We start from the raw sequence: 19278 nt of genomic DNA on the forward strand, positions 1-19278 counted from the left end.
TCTAGTCCTTGAATAGAGTATGAAAGTGAATGGAAGCTGTGACTTTGGAAGAGAAAGGTCTGTCTGCAAAGTTCAGGGAAACTATATGTAGACTAAAAGGTAGAATTTCAATGGATGGTGACAGGGGGATCAGATGTATAGGGAACGGCCTTAGTAAGAGTATGGAAGCAAGGAAGTGGGAAACATTTTGGGATTAGCTAAATAGTTCGGTTTGATATGTAGAATGGTATGAGCAGACTGTGGCAAAATAAATTGAAACCATGTGGTGGCCTTGAACAATAGGGAGTTTAGCCTCATCCTACGGGCAGTGGGGAGTTATTGAAAGTTTTTGAGCAAGAGCTATACAACCCGAACAAGAGCTTAGTAGCCTGTTCAAGATAAAATAAAGAGGAGAATCTGGAGACTTGCTGTGGTCCAAGGTCTGGTGCTCCCCCCATCTAGGTGAGACTCGGAGTGGAACACTGCCATCTGCTGGCTAGCTGGTCTGATGATGCTACAGGAACGGGTTTCCTCATTCAGTGCTCCATCTGGTCACGGGGACAATGGGGGCATTTCTCTTCTGGTTCTTTGCTGTTGGGGAGAAAAGCAGCAAGAAGGCCAAGAACTTACCATATAAAACAAGCTCCGACAGCAGCATGCACATGTTTTCCACCACCTCTGGGTCATCCTTGTATGCCTGGTAAGTTACCTTGATCAAGGATATTCCAGGGCTGTCCTCATCGATTACCATAATCCGAAAGGCTGACAGCTCTGAAGAAAGGGATGAGAATGTCCTAAAGACATACATGGCTCATTTCATGAGGGTATGGCCATATGATCATCTCATGGCAAAGTGGTAAGAGTTGCCTTCAGTAATAGTCTCCCTCCCTGGGCTATTTCCTCACCCTGAGGACACTTCTCTTTTGACATCCAGGATTTTAAAGAACCTCAGGGCTGAATAAGAATCTTGGAGATAAAATCCAGCTCCCTTATTTGACAGGTGAGGAAACTAGGCCCAGAGAGAAGAAGGGATTTGCCCAAAGAAAATTTGACTCAAGTGGAAAAGCTAGAATTAAAACCTAAGCATACTGACTCTCACCCCAGTCATCTTACAATTCAGTGCCCCACCTCTCAGGCTTCTCCTGATCTCTGCCTAGGTCCACCTTACCTGATTTCAGGAAAGGAAGTCCAGTTACTTCCCATATTAATGATAGCAGTCATTCATTACTGAGTGTGAATATAAACCACTATTATCTAGAATCAGGACATTAGAGATAGAAGAAACCTTAGAGAGCATCTAATCCAATTCCTTTGTCTTAGAAATAGGGAAACTGAGGCCCGGAGAGGAAGTAATTTTTACAAGGTCAACTTTTACAAGGTTATAAGCCAGTCAGTAATAGTCTTTGCATTTGCATTTGAAGCCTGATCCATCATTGTGAAAGCAAAGGTTTTATTCTCTCCCTTTCCCCTCTTTCCCTCCCCCTAAAGAAAGGAATCAGCTAACAAATTAAGCAGAGGTGCTTTCTGCAGCCATTGAAATCACATGACGTAGGTGGTCACAGCAAAAGGCCAGACCTGTTCTTGATGGCAACAGTTCCCATTTGGCAGTAACAGCATTATGGGGCTGAGTTAATTCTCATTGTGGCCGTCATTGCTGCCAGTAATCCTGATGGACCTGGGAGGGTGGCTCAGGGGTAGAGATCACGTGTCCTTCCTGGTAAGTTGGACATGAATCTCTTAACTACTCAAGAGGGAAGGTCATAGAATTTAGAAATGGAAAAAAATCGTCAGCATCATCTAGTCCCACCATCTCATCCCTCAAGTGGGGAAAGAACTCTATAGAAAGCACAGTCTGTCCTAGCTCAGCAGGTCCCTAGTGACCGGATTACACTCTGCCTTCACCTACCCACCCACCCAGGCTCTCACCTGAAGTCCTTGCCAGGCTGGCCAGCCCCAGGTAGGCATTATTCACCAAGATAGGTCTTTGCATATGCAACTGGATACATTTCAACAACAGAAGTGTCACGTGCTCAAATTCACCACCCTCTATGCAGCCTGTCACAGAACCCACATATGCAAAGTGGTCATGGGCCAAGCGTGGACCAAACCCAGCTTTCCCTAGCTTATGGCATAGTAGCTGCCTGCATCAACCCTCACCTTGCAAGGACAGCACCCAGAGGGCAGAGCAGGCAGATTCTGCTCTGTCTCCATCACTGAGGTAGATATCCAAGATCTTCAGGGTGAGCTGCACAGCCTCCTTTAGGGGTGTCTTGTTCGCCAGGGCAGCTAACCAGATGGGAGGTTAAGGTAAGTATGTAGCTTCAAGGCATGGGAACAGTCACTAAAGCAGAAGACTTGTAGAAATGTGGAGAGCCTGTGATTCTCCTTCCCCATCCTCTAGACTGTAGAGTTCAGTCATGTTTCATTTGTACTGCCTCCCTAGCCCCAGCCATGTTTCATATGTATGAGAGTTGTCTGCAGAAAGACAGGTCTCTCTTCTAGTGGGCTGATTAGCCCTGTCCAAATACAGAAAAATATTAAAGGGCATTAAAAGAGCACGTAGCATTTATATAGCTTTTGAGGTTGCAAAGCACCTCATTTGCATTCTCACATTTGGTCTTCACAACAATTCTGTAAGGTCAGTCATATAGGTATTTATTATCCCCATGTTCATGACTGAGCAACAACAAATCCCCATTTTACAGATAAAGATATTGAGGATGTGAGCCGTGGTGAGGCTTACCTAGAGTCACATGACTAGTATTAGGGGCAGGTTTCAAAACCAGGTACTGAGTAGACTTCTCCTAACTCTAAGCTCAATATTCTTTCCACCACACTGTTGTTGCTGTTATCATTGTTTTTATGTCATGTCCGCCTCTTTGTGCCCCCATTTGGGGGTTTTCTTGGCAAAGATACTGGAGTGGTTTGCCATTTCCTCCTCCAGCTCGTTTTACAGATAACCAACTAAGGCAAACAGGGTTAAGTGACTTGCCCAGGGTCACCCAGTTATAAGTGTCTGAGGTCAGATTTGAACGCACAAATATTAGTTTTCCTGACTCCAGGTTCCACACTCTATTCACCATGCCACCTTACTGCCCCCACTACACCATACCACCTCTGAAAACCAACATAAGGCTTTGCTTACGGTAATTGCTTAATGAAGACTTGATTCACCAGTTTAAACTGAGATGTCATATGTGTAAAGAAGGCTGTTTGCAATATAAATGGGAGGTTCCTTCCCTTACTAATGATGCCAGTTTAGCCAAACGTGTGCGGTTCTGAAAGTGGCTTCCACGTATGGCTCTGTATCTTATTTGATCTTCACCTGAAGCAGGCAGGGATCATCTGTCACCTAGTTTTCCCATTGTCCCCATTTGTGTGTAGGGGAGGTTCCTGTACCCTGGCTCTACTATATACAAACACCCAGACTCACATTTTCTTCCTCTTCCACCATGACTCCTATTCTCCATGTCCCCGGGTCAAAAGCTAGCCAAAGAGAAACCTTTGGATACACAACAAAGACCCAAGCATCTGGGTCGGCCCACACGTGACATGGACATGACCAGAGTCATGAGTTTGATCCTCATGGGGACTAATCAGTTTCATTCTGTTCCCTGAGCTGCAGACTGGCCCCTTAAGTCTGCCCCCAGGCACCTTAAGAAATTCAATCCATTGATTATTATGGGCCATAAGTAGAAAACAGTAGGGATAAATATGACTGGGAATAACTCGTATTTCCATAGCATTTGAAGGCTTAGTACAACCATTCTTCATGACTAGATACATTTCACATCCCATAGCTTTGTGGGAATGATGGCATGCTATTAGTGATCTGGTCCAAATGGATGAAGAAGACGTGTTACAGAGCTTGGTATGTGCCCAGGGACCAGAAAATGAAAGACTCTTAAAGCTTCTCAATTGGCCCTGGCTCTCAAGGGAGGAGATTACTTTGGGGGGGAAGGGGCGGGGCGTTTAGTAGAAGGAACCTAGTAGATCAAGTCCAGAGCTTGAGGGGCCTACTCACCATTCACTGTGAGGCTCCAGAGGAGGCCCAAACAAGATAAGCAGATCTGCTTATTATGTGGGAAATTATTCAGACACTCATTGATGTCGGCAAATGTACAAAGTTTCTGGAGGTGCTCCATCGAAGCTTCTAACAAGGACAGACATGAAAGGTGTTTTTCAACTACAGCCAAAACTGCTTGAGGTTAGAGACAAGGTCCGGTGTTTTGTCTGCTCCTCCACAGTAACTAGCACAAGATCATCCTTGGGCTCCTAGAAATAGAGCTAGAAAGTGCCTTAGAGATCACCTAACCTACCTTCTTTAATTTAAAGAGAAGAAGCTGAGTGTTTCAGTTAAGTGACCTAGGAAACACAGGGATGAAGTGACAGCTGAGATTCAAACTCAAGGCCTCTGACTCCAAACCCAAAGTTCTTTCCACTCCACCACACCATTGTACCATGCCTCCCCTGCCAAAGGCCTCAGGAACCTCAGCCTCCGGATGCTATGTGAAACACTCTGACTGGAACAAAAGCAAAAAACTTGCACATTTTCCTAGAGTTTGGTTCTATAGGAAGAGACAGAAGGAAGTAGAGACAGGGATGGAGGAAAGTCCTACCATTGGATGAAATAATCAAAAGCATTTGGCAGACCATGGAGAGCAACTCTTCATCCATGGGGTAATTTCGCCAGGTGGAAAGCAGGGCATCGACAATATATTTTTCACTTGGCACATTATCTGGCTGATCTAAAAGGGCTGCCCGGAACAAATGGAAAGAACATTTTAATTGCTTAATATAATAATGATACCTTACATTCATAGAGTAATTTTATCTTTACATTAAGATCTTCCACATTATGTCCTCCCAACATTCCTCTGAGGTAGGCCAGGCAGAGATCATTAGCTCCATTTTGCATATAAGAAAACTGAGGCCTAGGGCAGGGAAATAAGTTGCCCAATGTTATTCAGTGATTGAGCTGCTGAGTCAGGAGCAGAACCTAGGTCTCCTGAACTAGAGCTCCAGGCTTTTTCTATCAGATCACGTCTGTCTCTCCGCCTGCCCTGATGCATCTCCCTGGATGAAGTACAGTTCCTTCAACTCTCTTTCCTGCCTTCAGCAGGTGCATACATTAGATCCTCCTGTCACTGTCATTCTGGGCCATAGGTGGGGAGCAATCTTGGTATAATGTGAGCAGTCCAGACTGGGAAGCCAAAGTAGAGGTCAAAGGAGTCTGTAGGTACAAGGATCCAGAGACTGACTTTGGGTCAGTAATAGAAGGCTCAGTCCACATAAGCATGCAAGAGCACAATGAGGACAAGTTCAAGTGGCAGAGCCACTCAGGTATACAAAATAGGCATCCCCCCACACCACATCCATGGAGAGTACACTTTTGGTTTTCATTTTTTATAAATGCATTTATTCATAATATAATACAATATAATATAAATCTCCACTCTTCAGGGACATAGGTATTCTCCAATGGAATGTAATCTCGAGAGCAGAAATGGTTTCATTTTTTTACTTTGTATCCCCAACAACCAACACAGTCCCTGGTACATAGTAGATGCTTAATAAATATTGATTGACTGATCTTGTGATAAGTTACCTATCTTATAGGGAGGGCTCAAAACCTCCAAGGGACAGTAGCACACAGGGGCATGAGCTTTGGCTAGAACCCATAAATACCTTGTTCCAGAATTGAGTGGACAGATAGGAAGTTGCTGGACAAGTCCCATGGGTATAGAGAAGGGAGCGAGGATTTTATTAAGTGCCAACCATGTGGTAGGCATTGTGCTTTACAGCTATTATCTCATTTGATCCTCACAACAACCCTGAAAGGTAGGCGTTATTATTTGCCCCAGTTTATAGTTGGAGAAACTGGGGTTAAGTGACTTGCCCAGAGTCAGAGAACCAGTAAGTGTCTGAGACTGGGTTTGAACCCAGGTCTTTGTGACTCCAGGCCCTGCACTCCAGCCAGTGTGCTGCTGGCCAGAAAACACGAGGTAGATAAGTTTAGAGGAGCCAGTGGACCTGAACAGCTGAGTCACTTTGCTGCCCCAGCTCTGGCTGCCTTTACACCCCTCCTGTGCCATCCATCCAGGGTCAATTTCTTAGTGAAACCAGTCAGAGGACAGCCAGCATCAATATACAAGGGTAAAGAGCTGAAGGCAGCTCTTGATGGACATCATACCTTTGCTCAGAACTTTGGACAGCAACTTGCAGGCATACATCTGGATCTGGAGGTTATTTTGGTGGCTCAGAATGATATTTGCCACCGATTCCACCATATCCAAAATCCATGGCAGACCTGGGCAAGGAGGGAGGGAAGAGGGGTGAAGGCCAAGACTGAGCCTTTGGAAGGGCTGGAGACTGGGGAAGGACCATAGGGAGAAGTGCACAAAGAAGAATGCCCGTGAGCAGTGACCGAAGCTATAAATAGTGTAAACAAAGGCTTCACTCCTTTGGTGGCAGGGTCATCGCTAAGCCATTCAGAAGCTAGTACAGTTAAAGAAGGTCTGGAATCAACTTTTTAAAAGGCTGATTTTGAAAACCAATACTCTGACTCCCTCAGCTTCCCACTGGGAGAAGGGGTTCCCCTCCTCCTGGGCTCTGTTCAAACCACAGCTCAGCTGTGAAAATAGTCTCAGGGATGCCGGGTGAGAAGGGCGCCTAAGCACCTGATGATGAGTGGTCACCGGGCTCCTAGCTAAAAACCTGATGATCTGTGGAAAATCACCTCCATACTTAAAGAGCTGAAGTGGGTTTGCATGACTCCAGGCAGTTCTTACATAGGAAACTTGCACTGTGGTTATATTTCTGGGGTTATATTACCCATGCAACGGGGTCCAAATGTTGTCTAGATGGCTAGATATGTTCAATGCATTGATGGTTTTGGGAAAAGGAAAATAGGACCATTCTCTCCTATTCTCACCACTCTTCTCCAATCCCTTCATACCACTCCCCACATACATCCCATTGAAACGTGAAAGACATAGTATTACAAATACGTAAAAGTTCATTCTGTTTTACACGTTAGGAATTAACTTGAAGGACTTTTTTGCTCCAAGGAATAGGAAAGGTTAGAAAAAAAATAGCAGGCTTTAGAAAAGTTTAAGCATATCCCCAAAGGACAGATCCATAGTGGGTAATTAAGGCCAGGAGGAAAGGTGATGTTTGGGAATGTCCCTAACCTGTGACGGTGCTGGCTTACACCAACCCATTCCTCCCCATCAAATGCTCCCATCAAATCCATGATCCAAGGCTGGAGAGAACAAGGTGCTGAGCCAATGGTATGTTGGTAAAAATGTTTAACAACTGGCTCTCCACCCAAAAAAAAAAAGTACCCAGGTTACACTTCTATAGATTTTATTAATTTACCTTTTTAGGCAATTGGGGTTAAGTGACTTGCCCAGGGTCACACAGCTAGTAAGTATCAAGTATTTGGTCTGAGGCCAGACTTGAACTCAGCTCCTCCTGACTTCAGGGCCAGTGCTCCATCCACTGCACCACCTAGCTGCCCCCCCCTTTTTTTTATTTTGGAGGCAATTGGGGTTAAGTGATTTGCCCAGGGTCACATAGCTGGTAAATGTCTGAGGTTGCATTTGAACTCAGATCCTCCTGACTCCAGGTCTGGTGCTCTATATACTCTGCCACCTAGCTGCCCCTGGGATACACTTTTAAATTTAATCTGCGTCATTAAAATTTTCTTCATCACTTTCTCAAGTCTAGATAATCATCAGAACAATAAATTAAGCTCTGATTTGTTGGTTTGCCAATTTCTGAAGTGTGAATATTCACACTGAAAATTTAACAATAGGCTCTCCTGGGCCAGTAGAAAAGCTGGCTTCAATATACCCCTGATGGGGCCTAGCATATTACACAATATTCATTCTGTTCAGTAGTCCTCTATAAATCACACACATCTTTGCTGAGCAGAGTTGGGGGAAGGATGAAGGGTTATGGGAAAAGGAAGGGCCCTTACCTTCACCCTGGTCAACTAAAACCAAAAGTTGTTCTAATGCTTTGATCTGCACCTCAGGTCTGTCCAAGAAGCAATTCATGACCTCTGCAAAAAACAAAACAATGCAAACTCTTGTTCTTGATTCCCCAGTAAGGTGAGCTTTAGTGAAAGTAAAGACTCTTTGAAATCTCCATGTAGAAAAAAAAAATCACTCTTTGGCAAAAATCTCCTATAATGGACCAAGGATCCCTTCCAGGCTTTTTTGTTTTTTATTGTTTTCCTCTCTAATGAAGCAGTGTCATACAGAAGAAAACGATTTGATCTAGGAATCAGGTAACTTTAACTCTAGTCCCAAGTGTGATCCTAACTGCCTGTCGCAAAATTAGGCAAGTAATTTTCCCTCTCTGGGCCTCAATTTTCCCATCTGTAAAATAAGTATATTGACCTGTAAAATGAGAGGATTAGACTAAATAGTCTTCATATCCTTTCTAATTTTGATATGCTATGTTCTAAGGTCCCTCTTATCTCTGACATTCTATGTTCTAAGGCCTCTTCCAACTCCAACATTCTATAATTTTATGAGCAAAATTCAGCAACCTGTATAATTCTTTCTTTCTGCCTATGATCTCTTATAGTTCACAGTTTCTATTTCAAGAAACTCCAAGAGAACAATTATGGTAGGTGGGAGGGAGCTTCTTTTGAGAGGGGATACTACAGATATTAGATAGTATTGCTGGGCAAAAGCAGAGTCAGTCAATCGGCAAGTATTTATCATGTGACAAGAATGGTGACAAAATTAAAACAGTTCCTGCCCTCAAAGAGACTGCAATCATTCAAAGGAGAAAATATATAATCCAACCATTCCTAACCTGGGGTCTGTAAACTTGTTTTAAAAATATTCTGCTAAAGATTTATGGAGAACAGAAGAATTCATGACCAAATAGGAGATAAAGAATATTACAAAAAGCAAAATGGATAACTTTGATTACATTAAATTGAAAAGTTTTTGCACAAAGCCAATGCAACCAAGATTAGAAGGAAGGTAGAAAATTGGGAAAGAATTTTTACAATCAGTATCTCTGATAAGGGCCTCATTTCTAAACTATATAGAGAATTCAGTCAAATTTATAAGAATACAAGTCATTCCCCAATTGATAAATGGTCAAAGGATATGAACAGGCAGTTCTCAGATGAAGAAATTAAAGTCATCTATAGTCATATGAAAAAAATGTCTAAATCACTACTGATTAGAAAAATGCAAATCAAAACAACTCTGAGGTAACACATCACACTTATCAGAGTGGCCAACATAACAAAACAGGAAAATGATAAATGTTGGAGAAGATGTGGGAAAATTGGAACACTAATGCATTGTTGGTGAAGTTGTGAACTGATCCAACCATTTTATAGAGCAATTTGGAACTATGCCCAAAGAGCTATAAAAATGTGCATACCCTTTGACCCAGCAATAGCTCTTCTAGGGCTATATCCCAAAGAGATCATACAAATGGGAAAAGGACCCACATGTAGAAAAATATTTATAGAAGCTCTTTTTGTGGTGGCAAAGAATTGGAAATTGAGGGGATGTCCATCAATTGGGGAATGGCTGAACAAGTTGTGGTATATGAATGTAATGGAATACTATTGTGCTTTAAGAAATGATGAGCAGGTGGACTTCAGAAAAACCTGGAAAGACTTGTATGGACTGATGCTGAGTGAAGTGAACAGAGCCAAGAGAATATTGTACACAGTAACAGCCATGTTGTGCAATGACTAATATTGATAAACTTAGCTCTTCTCAGTAATGCAAGGATCTAAGACACCTCCAAAAGTCTCATGATGGAAAACGCTACCCACATCCAGAGAAAGAACTATGGAGTTTGAATACAGATCAAAGCATGCTGTTTGCTTTTTTTTTCCTCTTCTGTTTTGTTTTGTTTCTTTTTTCTTGTGGTTCCTCCTATTGGTTCTAAGTGTTCTTTACAACATGACTAATGTGAAAATATGTTTAATAGGAATGTATATGTAGAGCCCATATCAGATTGCACACCATCTTGGGGAGGGAGGGAGGGGGAGAGTAAGGGGGAGAAAATGTAAAACTCAGAAGCTTAGGGAAGTGAATGTTGAAAACTAAAAATAAATTTTTAAAAAATAAATAAATAACAAAAAATAAAAAGATTATTCTGAGAAAGGGTCCATGGATTTCATCAGACTGTCAGAGGGTCCACGACACAAAAAAGGTTAAAAATTCCTGATGTACATATAAAAGTATATTAAAATATGCACTAACTAGATATAAGGTAATTTTTTTTAAGTGGGAAGGCACTAACAGCTGGTGTTGAGGTAAAGAATGTTGATCAAGGGACAGCTAGGTGGTGCAGTGGATAGAGCACTGGCCCTGGAGTCAGGAGGACCTGAGTTCAAATGTGACCTCAGACACTCAACACTTACTAGCTGTGTGACCCTGGGCAAGTCACTGAACCCCAATTGCCAAAAAATTTTAAAAAAAAAAGAATGTTGATCAAGGGGGGAAGCTAGGTGGTGCAGTGGATAGAGCACCAGCCCTAGAGTCAAGGACCTGAGTTCAAATTCGGCCTCAGACACACAATACTAGCTGTGTGACCCTGAGTAAGTCACTTAATCCCATTGCCTCACCAAAAAGCAAACAAATAAACAAAAAAAGAATGTTGATCAAGAAAGGTAGTGCTTGAGTTAAGCTCTGAAGGGAATTGGGAATTTTACAGGCAGAGGTAAAGAGACAGTAGATTCCTAGCTTGGGGTACAGACCATGCAAAGGTACATGGAGAAGACATTGAGTGTCACGTGTGGGGACACAGCAAAACACACTCAAGAAAACTTGTCATGGTTCTCCAGTATTCAACAAAGAAATGAAGATAATGGAAAAGATTAGGTTTCTTTAAACAGAACAAATTTCTATAAGTAACCCACTCTCAATGTTAATCTCTAAGAATTCATTTAGAATAGAATAGATGACTATCAGCCCAGGTGCAAAAAGTTGCAGCCCTGCCTGCAGACAGAAGGATAGTTCAGATCAATAATTCTCAAAGTGTGGTTCTCTGGCCCTTGGACATCTTCAAGACCCTTTCAGAGAGTGTTTGAGATCAAATCTATTTTTGTAATAATAATACTAAGATTGTGTGACCCTGGGCAAGTCACTTAACCTGATTGCCTTGCAAAAAAATAATACTAAAATGATTTGCCTATTAAGATTCTCTTCCCTTGTCCAACCACATATCTATGTGAGGTTGGATTTCTTCATATACTGCAACCAGAACAACATATCACAATAGATCGAATGCAGAAACTGATCTAAGAATCCAGTTATCTTCTATTAAACCAGACATTAAAAAAATTTGCAAAAATATGTAAAACAATGCCACTCTTCTCACTTAGTCTTTTGGCTTTGTAAAATATAGCTGTTTTTCATTAAAATGCTATTTCTGTTAATGCATGATAAGTGAATTATTGTTATCTTAAAATGGATTAATAACTTTTTTAAATTATTGGTCTTAATTCCTAATTTTGTAAATATTGATAGAGCTAACCGAGATAAGCAAAAGCTATTTGAGGTCTTCAATAATTTTCAAGAGTGTAAAGGGGTCCTAAGACCAAAACATTTGAGAACCACTGGTCTAGATGATTAGAGAATGGAACTTCTAGCCCAGGGATTTGGCCATTTCCAAAAAAGGTCACAAACATACTCAGAAGTATTCCTTACTAAATTAAACTGGGGGCCAGGACTTCAGATGTGAGTATGGCTGCTCTCAGACTTAACTTGACTCAAGCCTATACTGGTCAGCTTCCTTAACATCAGTTAAATTTCACGCTGTATGATTTAGGAAAAAGAGCATCTGGTGAGAGAATTGTAACCTCTTACCTGAGTCATACGTGTTGGTAAACACAGAACAATGACTCACCAGCTCAGCCACACACACACAGGAGACACAGGATTTAGATGCATCTCAAAGGATGGGTAGGATTTCAGCAAGAGGAGATAATGTGGGGGAGAGTATGGTAGGAGCAAGGATGCAGAGAAAAGACAGTTCAAGGTGTGCTGAAGAGACAGACAATGAAAAGTTCAGTCTGGCTAAATTATAGGAGATATGTAAGGGGGCATTGGGAGAGAAGGCTGGAAAGGTGGGTTGGGGTCAGTGTATGGAAGGTTTTTAATGATGGGCACTGGAGTTTGAATTTTATACTAAGCAACTGTGCACCACTGATGGCTTTTGAATAAGCAGAATCAGAATTGTGCTATAGGAAGATTAATTAAGCCTCCTTCACCCTCATGCTGCTTGACTTTTTGGCAGCATTTGAAATTCTTAATCACCCCTCTTTTTTTGGACACTCCTTTTTTCCCATGACTTCCATGACATTGTGCTCTCTTGGTTTTCCTCCTGCCCTCCTGCCCTCTCTTTCTTAGTCTCCTTCCCTGATTTATCCTCCTCTCATTTTATGAGTGTCTGACATCACTCTGTTCCTATTTCCTCTTTATAACTTCACTCTCAGAAATAGTGTCTACTCCAATGACTTCAACCAATGCCTCTATGCAAATCACTCCCAGATCCAATCTTTCCACTAAACTCCGGTCTGGCATCACCAATGAATGCAACAGGTATCTCAAACTCAATATGTCCAAAACGGAACCTATAATTTTCCCTTCTAAACCTACCCCTCTTCCCAACTTCTATTTTTGTTGATGATACCACCATCCTCCTAGTCATCTATGCTTAAAGCTTTGATTCTTCCCTTTCATTCACCCCCTCCTACAGGGCAGGAAAGGACATGAACCACAGCTTGGGGACAGGGTTGCAGAAGCTTTGTGGTGCTTCTTGCATTCCTCCTTTCTAATCAGTTCTCAACACCTACTGCTTTTGACCGCCACAATGTGCCTTATGTCTATCCCCTCTTCTTCAATCACACTGTCATTACTATAGTGCAAGCCGCTATTGCTTCTCTGTTGCATTACTGAAATGATCTCCTAAGTAGTCCCATGCCTCCAATCTCTACTCCTTTCCAAACTAGTCTCCATAACTGCCAAAATAATCTTTCAAAGGTAGAGGTCTGAGCATATAGCTCCCATGCTTAAATATTTCCAAGGTTCCCTACTGTCTCTAAGATAAAATACAAGGTCCTGGCATTTAAGGACCTCCACAACCTTTCCAGCTTTATTTCATGGGGTTGTCTTTCATGCACTCTAAATTCTAGCCAAACTGGACCAGTAGTCTTCTCCATTGCATCCTGCCCTCTTCTACTTCTTGGCATCCTTCTAAGTCATCCTCCATTCCTTGAACACATTGCCTCCCCATTTCCACTTGTTGAAATCTTTCTCTTCTGCAAGGCCTAGCTCAGGCGTCTGTCTGCTCTTGCATGAAGCCTTCTTTGAGCCTTACTAGCTGAAAGTAATCTCTCCCTCCTCAGACTGTCCTAGACCACCTTGAACCTTTCCTTTGTTCCAATTATAGCCTGCCTTTCTTTATGCTTATTTCTCTACAGGTTGTGTTCTCTACCAGTGCCCTACTCTTCCAAGGCAATTGTAAGAGCCCTGAGGGCAGGACTAGGCCAATATTCATATTAGGGTAGCTAGGTCTTTCCTCCCCTGCCCCAAATTCAGTCAGCATTCATGGTGATCCCATGGAAGCTTGGAGTGAGCCTACTTCTGCTCAGCAGCCAATTAGGGAACTTTCTGTCATCACAAGGTACAAGTCTCTTAGTCTTGCTTACATAGTGGGATTGAAGCTCTTCCTACATTTCCAAAAAGTGGACCAGAACAAAGGAGAGATTATTTACATATGCTCCAGTGAATGCCTCTCCAGACCAGTTCATCCCCGTCACATTGGCATGCTTTAAGACAAGCGTAGCACATAATGGGTGCTTAGTGGTTGTTGAGTTGAATTGGCCCTAGTGTGTTAGATGGATTAAGGCCCATGGATTCAAGTGGGCCCAAGTCTCCCATTTTATCACTAAATTTGAGATAATAGTTCCAAGGCAGTTATTTCCATTGGGCTCCTTTTAGACCATAGGTCTCACATGGGAGGAGGTAGGGATGGAAAAGAGGTGGACAAAACCTGGAACTACCTCTCTGTGTCTAAAGAGCACAGAGAAGGAAAAGACATGGACTACAGCTTGGGGATAGGGCAGAGAAGCCTTGTGGTGCTTCTTGCACTTCTCCAAGTCATCTGATGGAGCCCACCTGATGGTTCCTGATCATTCCCTAATACCACCTATCCCCTTTGCTCCCTGCTCGTCCAGTAACCTAATATATTTGGGAGTCCTCCTTGCAACAGGGTTTCAGTGATAGATGTAGGCCACGGATGCTTTCTTATAGACATAGGTACGCCAGAAGCCAACAAACAATCGCTTGCGAAGGGCAAATTCATTAGATTCCTGAGAAAGCAAAAGAGAACAAGGAATGAAGCCAGGAATCTACTATGAGCAAATAGTAATTAGAATAACTAACAATCAATACATGCTGTAGGTGATGGATTACAGTTTACCAAACATTTTTACACAGTCTCCAATTGAAGCTTCACCAAGCCCTGGAAAGCAGGGTAAGTATTATTATCTCCATTTTAAAGATGAGAAAACAGGCCCAGAGAGTTCAAGTCACTTGTCTAAGACCACATAGCTAGTTCATGATGGAGTCAGGAATGGAACTCAGGGTTCTTGTCCCCTGAACCAGGACTTGGAACTCTATATTAAAATCATAGAATCACAGAATTTAGGTGGAGAAGGGAATTCAGAAGACATTTAATTAAATCCAATTCTGAGCAGAAAGCTATCCTCTAATATTTCCTACAAGTGGCCTTCTAGCTCATGCATGTAGACCTCCTACCAGAGGAATTCATCACCTCCCAAGGCAGCTCTTTTTTTCTATTTTCTTTTTTCTCCTACTTTCTACAATCTCTAATTTCTACGATTTATAGTTTTTTATATTTTTTATTTTTCCATTTTTAACAGCTGCAATTGTTAACAGATGTTTCCTTTCACCCCATCTCAAACTGGCTTTTTGTACCTTCCACTCATTGTTTCTGCTCTCTGAAACCAAGAAGAACAAGTCTGATCCTTAATCTACTTGTCAGCCATTCAGACTCTCAAAGGCAGCTATCCTGTTCTACCTACATCTTCTCCTTCCCAGGCTAGACAACTCCAGTTCCTGTCACAGATTCTTGTCTAGCATCATCTCCAGTCCTTTGGATTGCTTCCAGTATGGCAATGCATTTTCTAAAATGGGGTATCCAGAACTGGACACAATAGCAAGGAGAAGGATGGTAAAACCAACATTTCCCTCTATCTGGACACTATGCCTCTATGAATGTCCCCTAAGATCACATTAGCTTTGTTGGCAGCTGCACTACACACAATGATGGTACCCCACACCTATGTAGAGCACTGCTGCTTATTGGGTTTTTTTTTCAAAGTGTTTTCACATGAAGAAAAATAAGAGTGAAATTTTAAAACAAAAGCTCAAATCTCACTTTGCTGCTATTCTGTCTTCTGGATTAATATGAAGCATTGCTATCAAAACATCAATAATGTCATCAGCTTTGGCTATATTATGCTTCCGAATTTTCTCCAGTGCTTTTAGTAGCTTATTAGGATGCTCTCGAATTGCCACTCGTGTAGCCAAGGCATCAGCTTTCTGAGGAGAGAAAAAGGATATTCATTCATTCATAGACTCATGGAACATGAAAACCCCTTAGAACATCAAATCTTAGAACACAGAGCCAAGAGTAGAATGGACTTTAGAACATGGAATCAGAACAGAGAACCAAGAATGGTAGAGATGGAAGGGATCTATTCATGCCCTTAACAAAACTTGTTAATGACCACTATGCTCAGGGAATGGTGGTAGATGGATAAGACATGGTCCCAGCTCTCAAGGAACTCAGTAGCAGTGATAATCCCACTGTACTCTGTGCCCTGGTCAGACCCCATCTGCACTACTGTGTTCATTTCTGTCACCATATTTTAAAAAGGATATTGACAGATGGGAGTACATCCAGAGGAGGACAAGTGGGATGGTAATGATGATGATATGATGAGATGGCTTTTCTCTTTGTCAATATCAACTCCTCTGCTTGTGCCCTTGATCCCATCCCTTTTTTTTCTTCTTGGAAGCTGTTCCCCTCAACTCATCCCCTCTCTTTCCCTAATTTTCAGTTCCATATCCAGTGACTTCATTCCTGTTGCTCAGATCTCCTCCATCCTTAAAACAAACAAACAAACAAAAAATCCCTTCTTAAACCTGGAAAGAGGGGCAAATAGGTGGCGCAGTGGATAGAGCTCCAGCCTTGGAGTCAGGAGGACCTGAGTTCAAATCCGACCTCAGACACATGACACTTACTAGCTGTGTGACCCAGGGCAAGTCACGTAACCCTGCTTGCCTCACCAAACCCCCCCCCAAAAAAATAAAATAAAATAGGATAAAATAAACCTGGAAAGACACAAACTGATGCAAAGTGAAGTAAGCAGAACCAGAACATTGCACATAGCAACAGTAATACTGTGTGATGATCAGCTCTGAATGACTTAGCTCTTCTCAGCAATACAATAATCCAAGACAATCCCAAAGGACTCATGATGAAAAATGCTATTCACATCCAGAAAAAGAACTGATGGAGTCTGAATGCAAATGAAAGCATACTATTTTTCACTTTTTTTATTTTTCATGGTTTTTTTTTCCTTTTGGTCTGTTTCTTCTTTCACAACATAATATGGAAATATGTTTTACATTATTGCACATACATAACCTATATCAAATTGCTTAATGTCTCAGGGAGGGGGGAGTTGAAGGAGGGAGGGAGTGGCAAAGAAGTCCAGAGCAGGGAAAGGAGTACTTTCTGCTGAGGGATTCTAGGAAAGCTTTTAGGAAGAGACAGCATTTGGAATGGTCCTTGAATGATAGGTGGGATCTTGCTAGGCAAAAATAGGGAAGGAGAAAATTTGAACTCAAAATTTAAAAAAAAAATGAATGTTTAAAATTGTCTTTACATGTAATTGGTAAAAAAAAAACAAAATATTTATTGGGGGAGGGGTAGTCAGAAGCAAAACACTTCTGAGGAGGGACAAGGTGAAAGGAGAGAGAGAATAGAATAAACAGGGGAGGGGGAATTGCATAAAGGGAAATACAGTTAGCAATAGTAACTGTGAAAAAATTTTTGAAGCAAGTTTCTCTGATAAAGGCCTCATTTCTCAAACATATAGAGAACTGAATGAAACTTATAAAAATAAGAGCCATTCCCCAATTGATAAATGATCAAAAGATATGATCAGATTTCAGATAAAGTAATCAAAGCTATCTATAGCCATATGAAAAAAACATTCTAACTCACTATTGATTGGAGAAATGCAAATTAAAACAATTCTGAGGTACTGCTTTATACCTGTTAGATTGGCTAATAGGACAGAAAAGGTAAATGACAATTATTGGAGGGGATGTGGGAAAAATGAGACATTAACACATTGTTGGTGGAGTTGTGAAATGATTCAACAATTCTGTACAGCAATTTGGAACTATGCTCAAAGATCTATAAAACCATGCATGCCCTTTGACCTAGCAATACTACTACTAAGTCTGTATCACCAAAGAGATAAAAAAAAAAGGACCCATGCATACAAAAAATATTTATAGCAGCTCTTTTCTGAGGGCTAAGATTGAGAAATTCAGGGGATTCCCATCGATTGGGGAATGGCTGAACAAATTGTGGTATGCGATTATGATGGAATACTATTATACTATAAGAAATTATGAGCAGGATGCTCTCAAAAAAAAATCTGGACTTACATGAGCTGATGCAAAGTAAAATGTGCTTTGTGTACAAAGGTGCAGCAATATTATAAGATGATCAGCTATGAATGACTTAGCTATTCTCAGCAATACAATGAGCCAAGACAACTCTGAAGGACTTTTGATGAAAAATGCTATCTATCTCCAGAAAAAGAACTTATGGTGTCTGAATACAGATTGAAGCATACTTTTTTCTATTTTATTTTTCTTGAGGTTTTTTTTTTGTCTGTTTTCTTTCACAACATGACTATTATCATGTATAGCCTATATCGAATTGTTTGCCTTCTCAATGGGGAAGGGGAGAGAAAGGGAGGGGAGGGAGAGAATTTGGAACTTAGGGTTTTAAAAAGAATGTTAAAAATTGTTTTTACTCCAAGAAGTGAAGTTATTTGCCCAAAGTCCCAGAGCACTCACTGGTAGAGCCAGAGGGAGCAATAATCCCAATGACACAGGGCTAAGTTCAGCTCTGCCTCCTAAGAGTCTTGAGTTTTCTTCAACACTTGACTTCGTGACTGAAAACACTTCAAGTGGTCACTCCCTTTAAGTCCTCATCAGGATGCTCTCGCCATTCATTCTCATTCACTTTTCCTCATATGGTTATAGTTAGTGTGTACTGCATTCCTCTGCTTCTGCTTTTTCATGCTTCCTATTGTTTCATTCGTATGTTTCCAGCTTTCTCTATATCCTTCATATTTCTTGGTCTTAGCTGCATGAAAGTATTCAATTAAATTAATGTGCCATAAATTATTTTAATAGGACTTTATTTTTTCCCAGTTGCATGTCAAGACAATTTTTGGCATTCATTTTTACAGAATTTTGAGTTCCGGGTTTTTCTCCTTCCCTCCCTCCCTCACCTCCCTCCTTCCTAAAATGGTAGGCAATTTGATATAGGTTGTACGTGTGCTGTCATGTAAAATGCATTTCCCTATTAGTCATATTGTGAAAAAAGAAACAAATCAAAAGAATAAAGTAAATGGGAAAATGTATGGTTTGATCTGAAAAAAAATGTTTTTACATGTAACTAGGGGAAAATAAAATACTAAATTAAAATAAATAAAATATATAAAAAAACTTTCATTAACCCTGTCATCAAAGTCAAACACCTAAAAAAAAGTTGTCTCCACTCATACCCTTTCTCATTTCTTCCTCCCTTCTTAACCCCTTGCAGACTGTTTTCTAACTTTTCATCACTAGACTGACACTGTTCTTGCCAAGGAGACCAATGATCTCTTTACTGGTAAATGCAATGGCCTTTTCTTAGGTTTCTTTCTTGACAGTTCTGTAGTGCTGGATGCTGTTGAACATCTTCTCCTTCTAGAGACTCTTTTCCATGGGTTTCTGTGACACTGTTCTGTCATGGTTCTCTTCCTTCCCATTTGATTGATCTTTCTCAGTCTCCTTTAGCCCTGGAACCTCTTGTTTTATCTCTCTGCTCTCAGTGGGAGGTCTGCCTAGCTTCTCTCGGCAGATTATTCCTAAATATGCACACCTAGGAAGCTCTAGTTCTGTATCTCCCACTGCTGCCCTA

The 19278-nt window shown here is 41.3% G+C and overlaps 1 protein-coding gene across 1 annotated transcript in view; it reads right to left on the minus strand.

Annotated features, from left to right (window-relative positions):
• The window catches only part of STKLD1 (serine/threonine kinase like domain containing 1), a 31552-nt gene that overhangs the window by 2159 nt on the left and 10115 nt on the right, over positions 1-19278 (minus strand). The window contains exons 6-14 of the mRNA XM_027869706.1: positions 15439-15602; positions 14217-14347; positions 7964-8047; positions 6173-6289; positions 4599-4736; positions 4004-4132; positions 2137-2265; positions 1906-2034; positions 610-750 (exon numbers count right to left, since the gene is read on the minus strand). Coding sequence (XP_027725507.1) covers positions 610-750; positions 1906-2034; positions 2137-2265; positions 4004-4132; positions 4599-4736; positions 6173-6289; positions 7964-8047; positions 14217-14347; positions 15439-15602 — 1162 coding nt within the window. The remainder of the gene's footprint in view (positions 1-609; positions 751-1905; positions 2035-2136; positions 2266-4003; positions 4133-4598; positions 4737-6172; positions 6290-7963; positions 8048-14216; positions 14348-15438; positions 15603-19278) is intronic.

The sequence above is a fragment of the Vombatus ursinus genome, unplaced genomic scaffold (genome assembly GCF_900497805.2).
Source record: "Vombatus ursinus unplaced genomic scaffold, bare-nosed wombat genome assembly UNPS02014793.1, whole genome shotgun sequence".
In the NCBI taxonomy this organism is placed as follows: Eukaryota; Metazoa; Chordata; class Mammalia; order Diprotodontia; family Vombatidae; genus Vombatus; species Vombatus ursinus.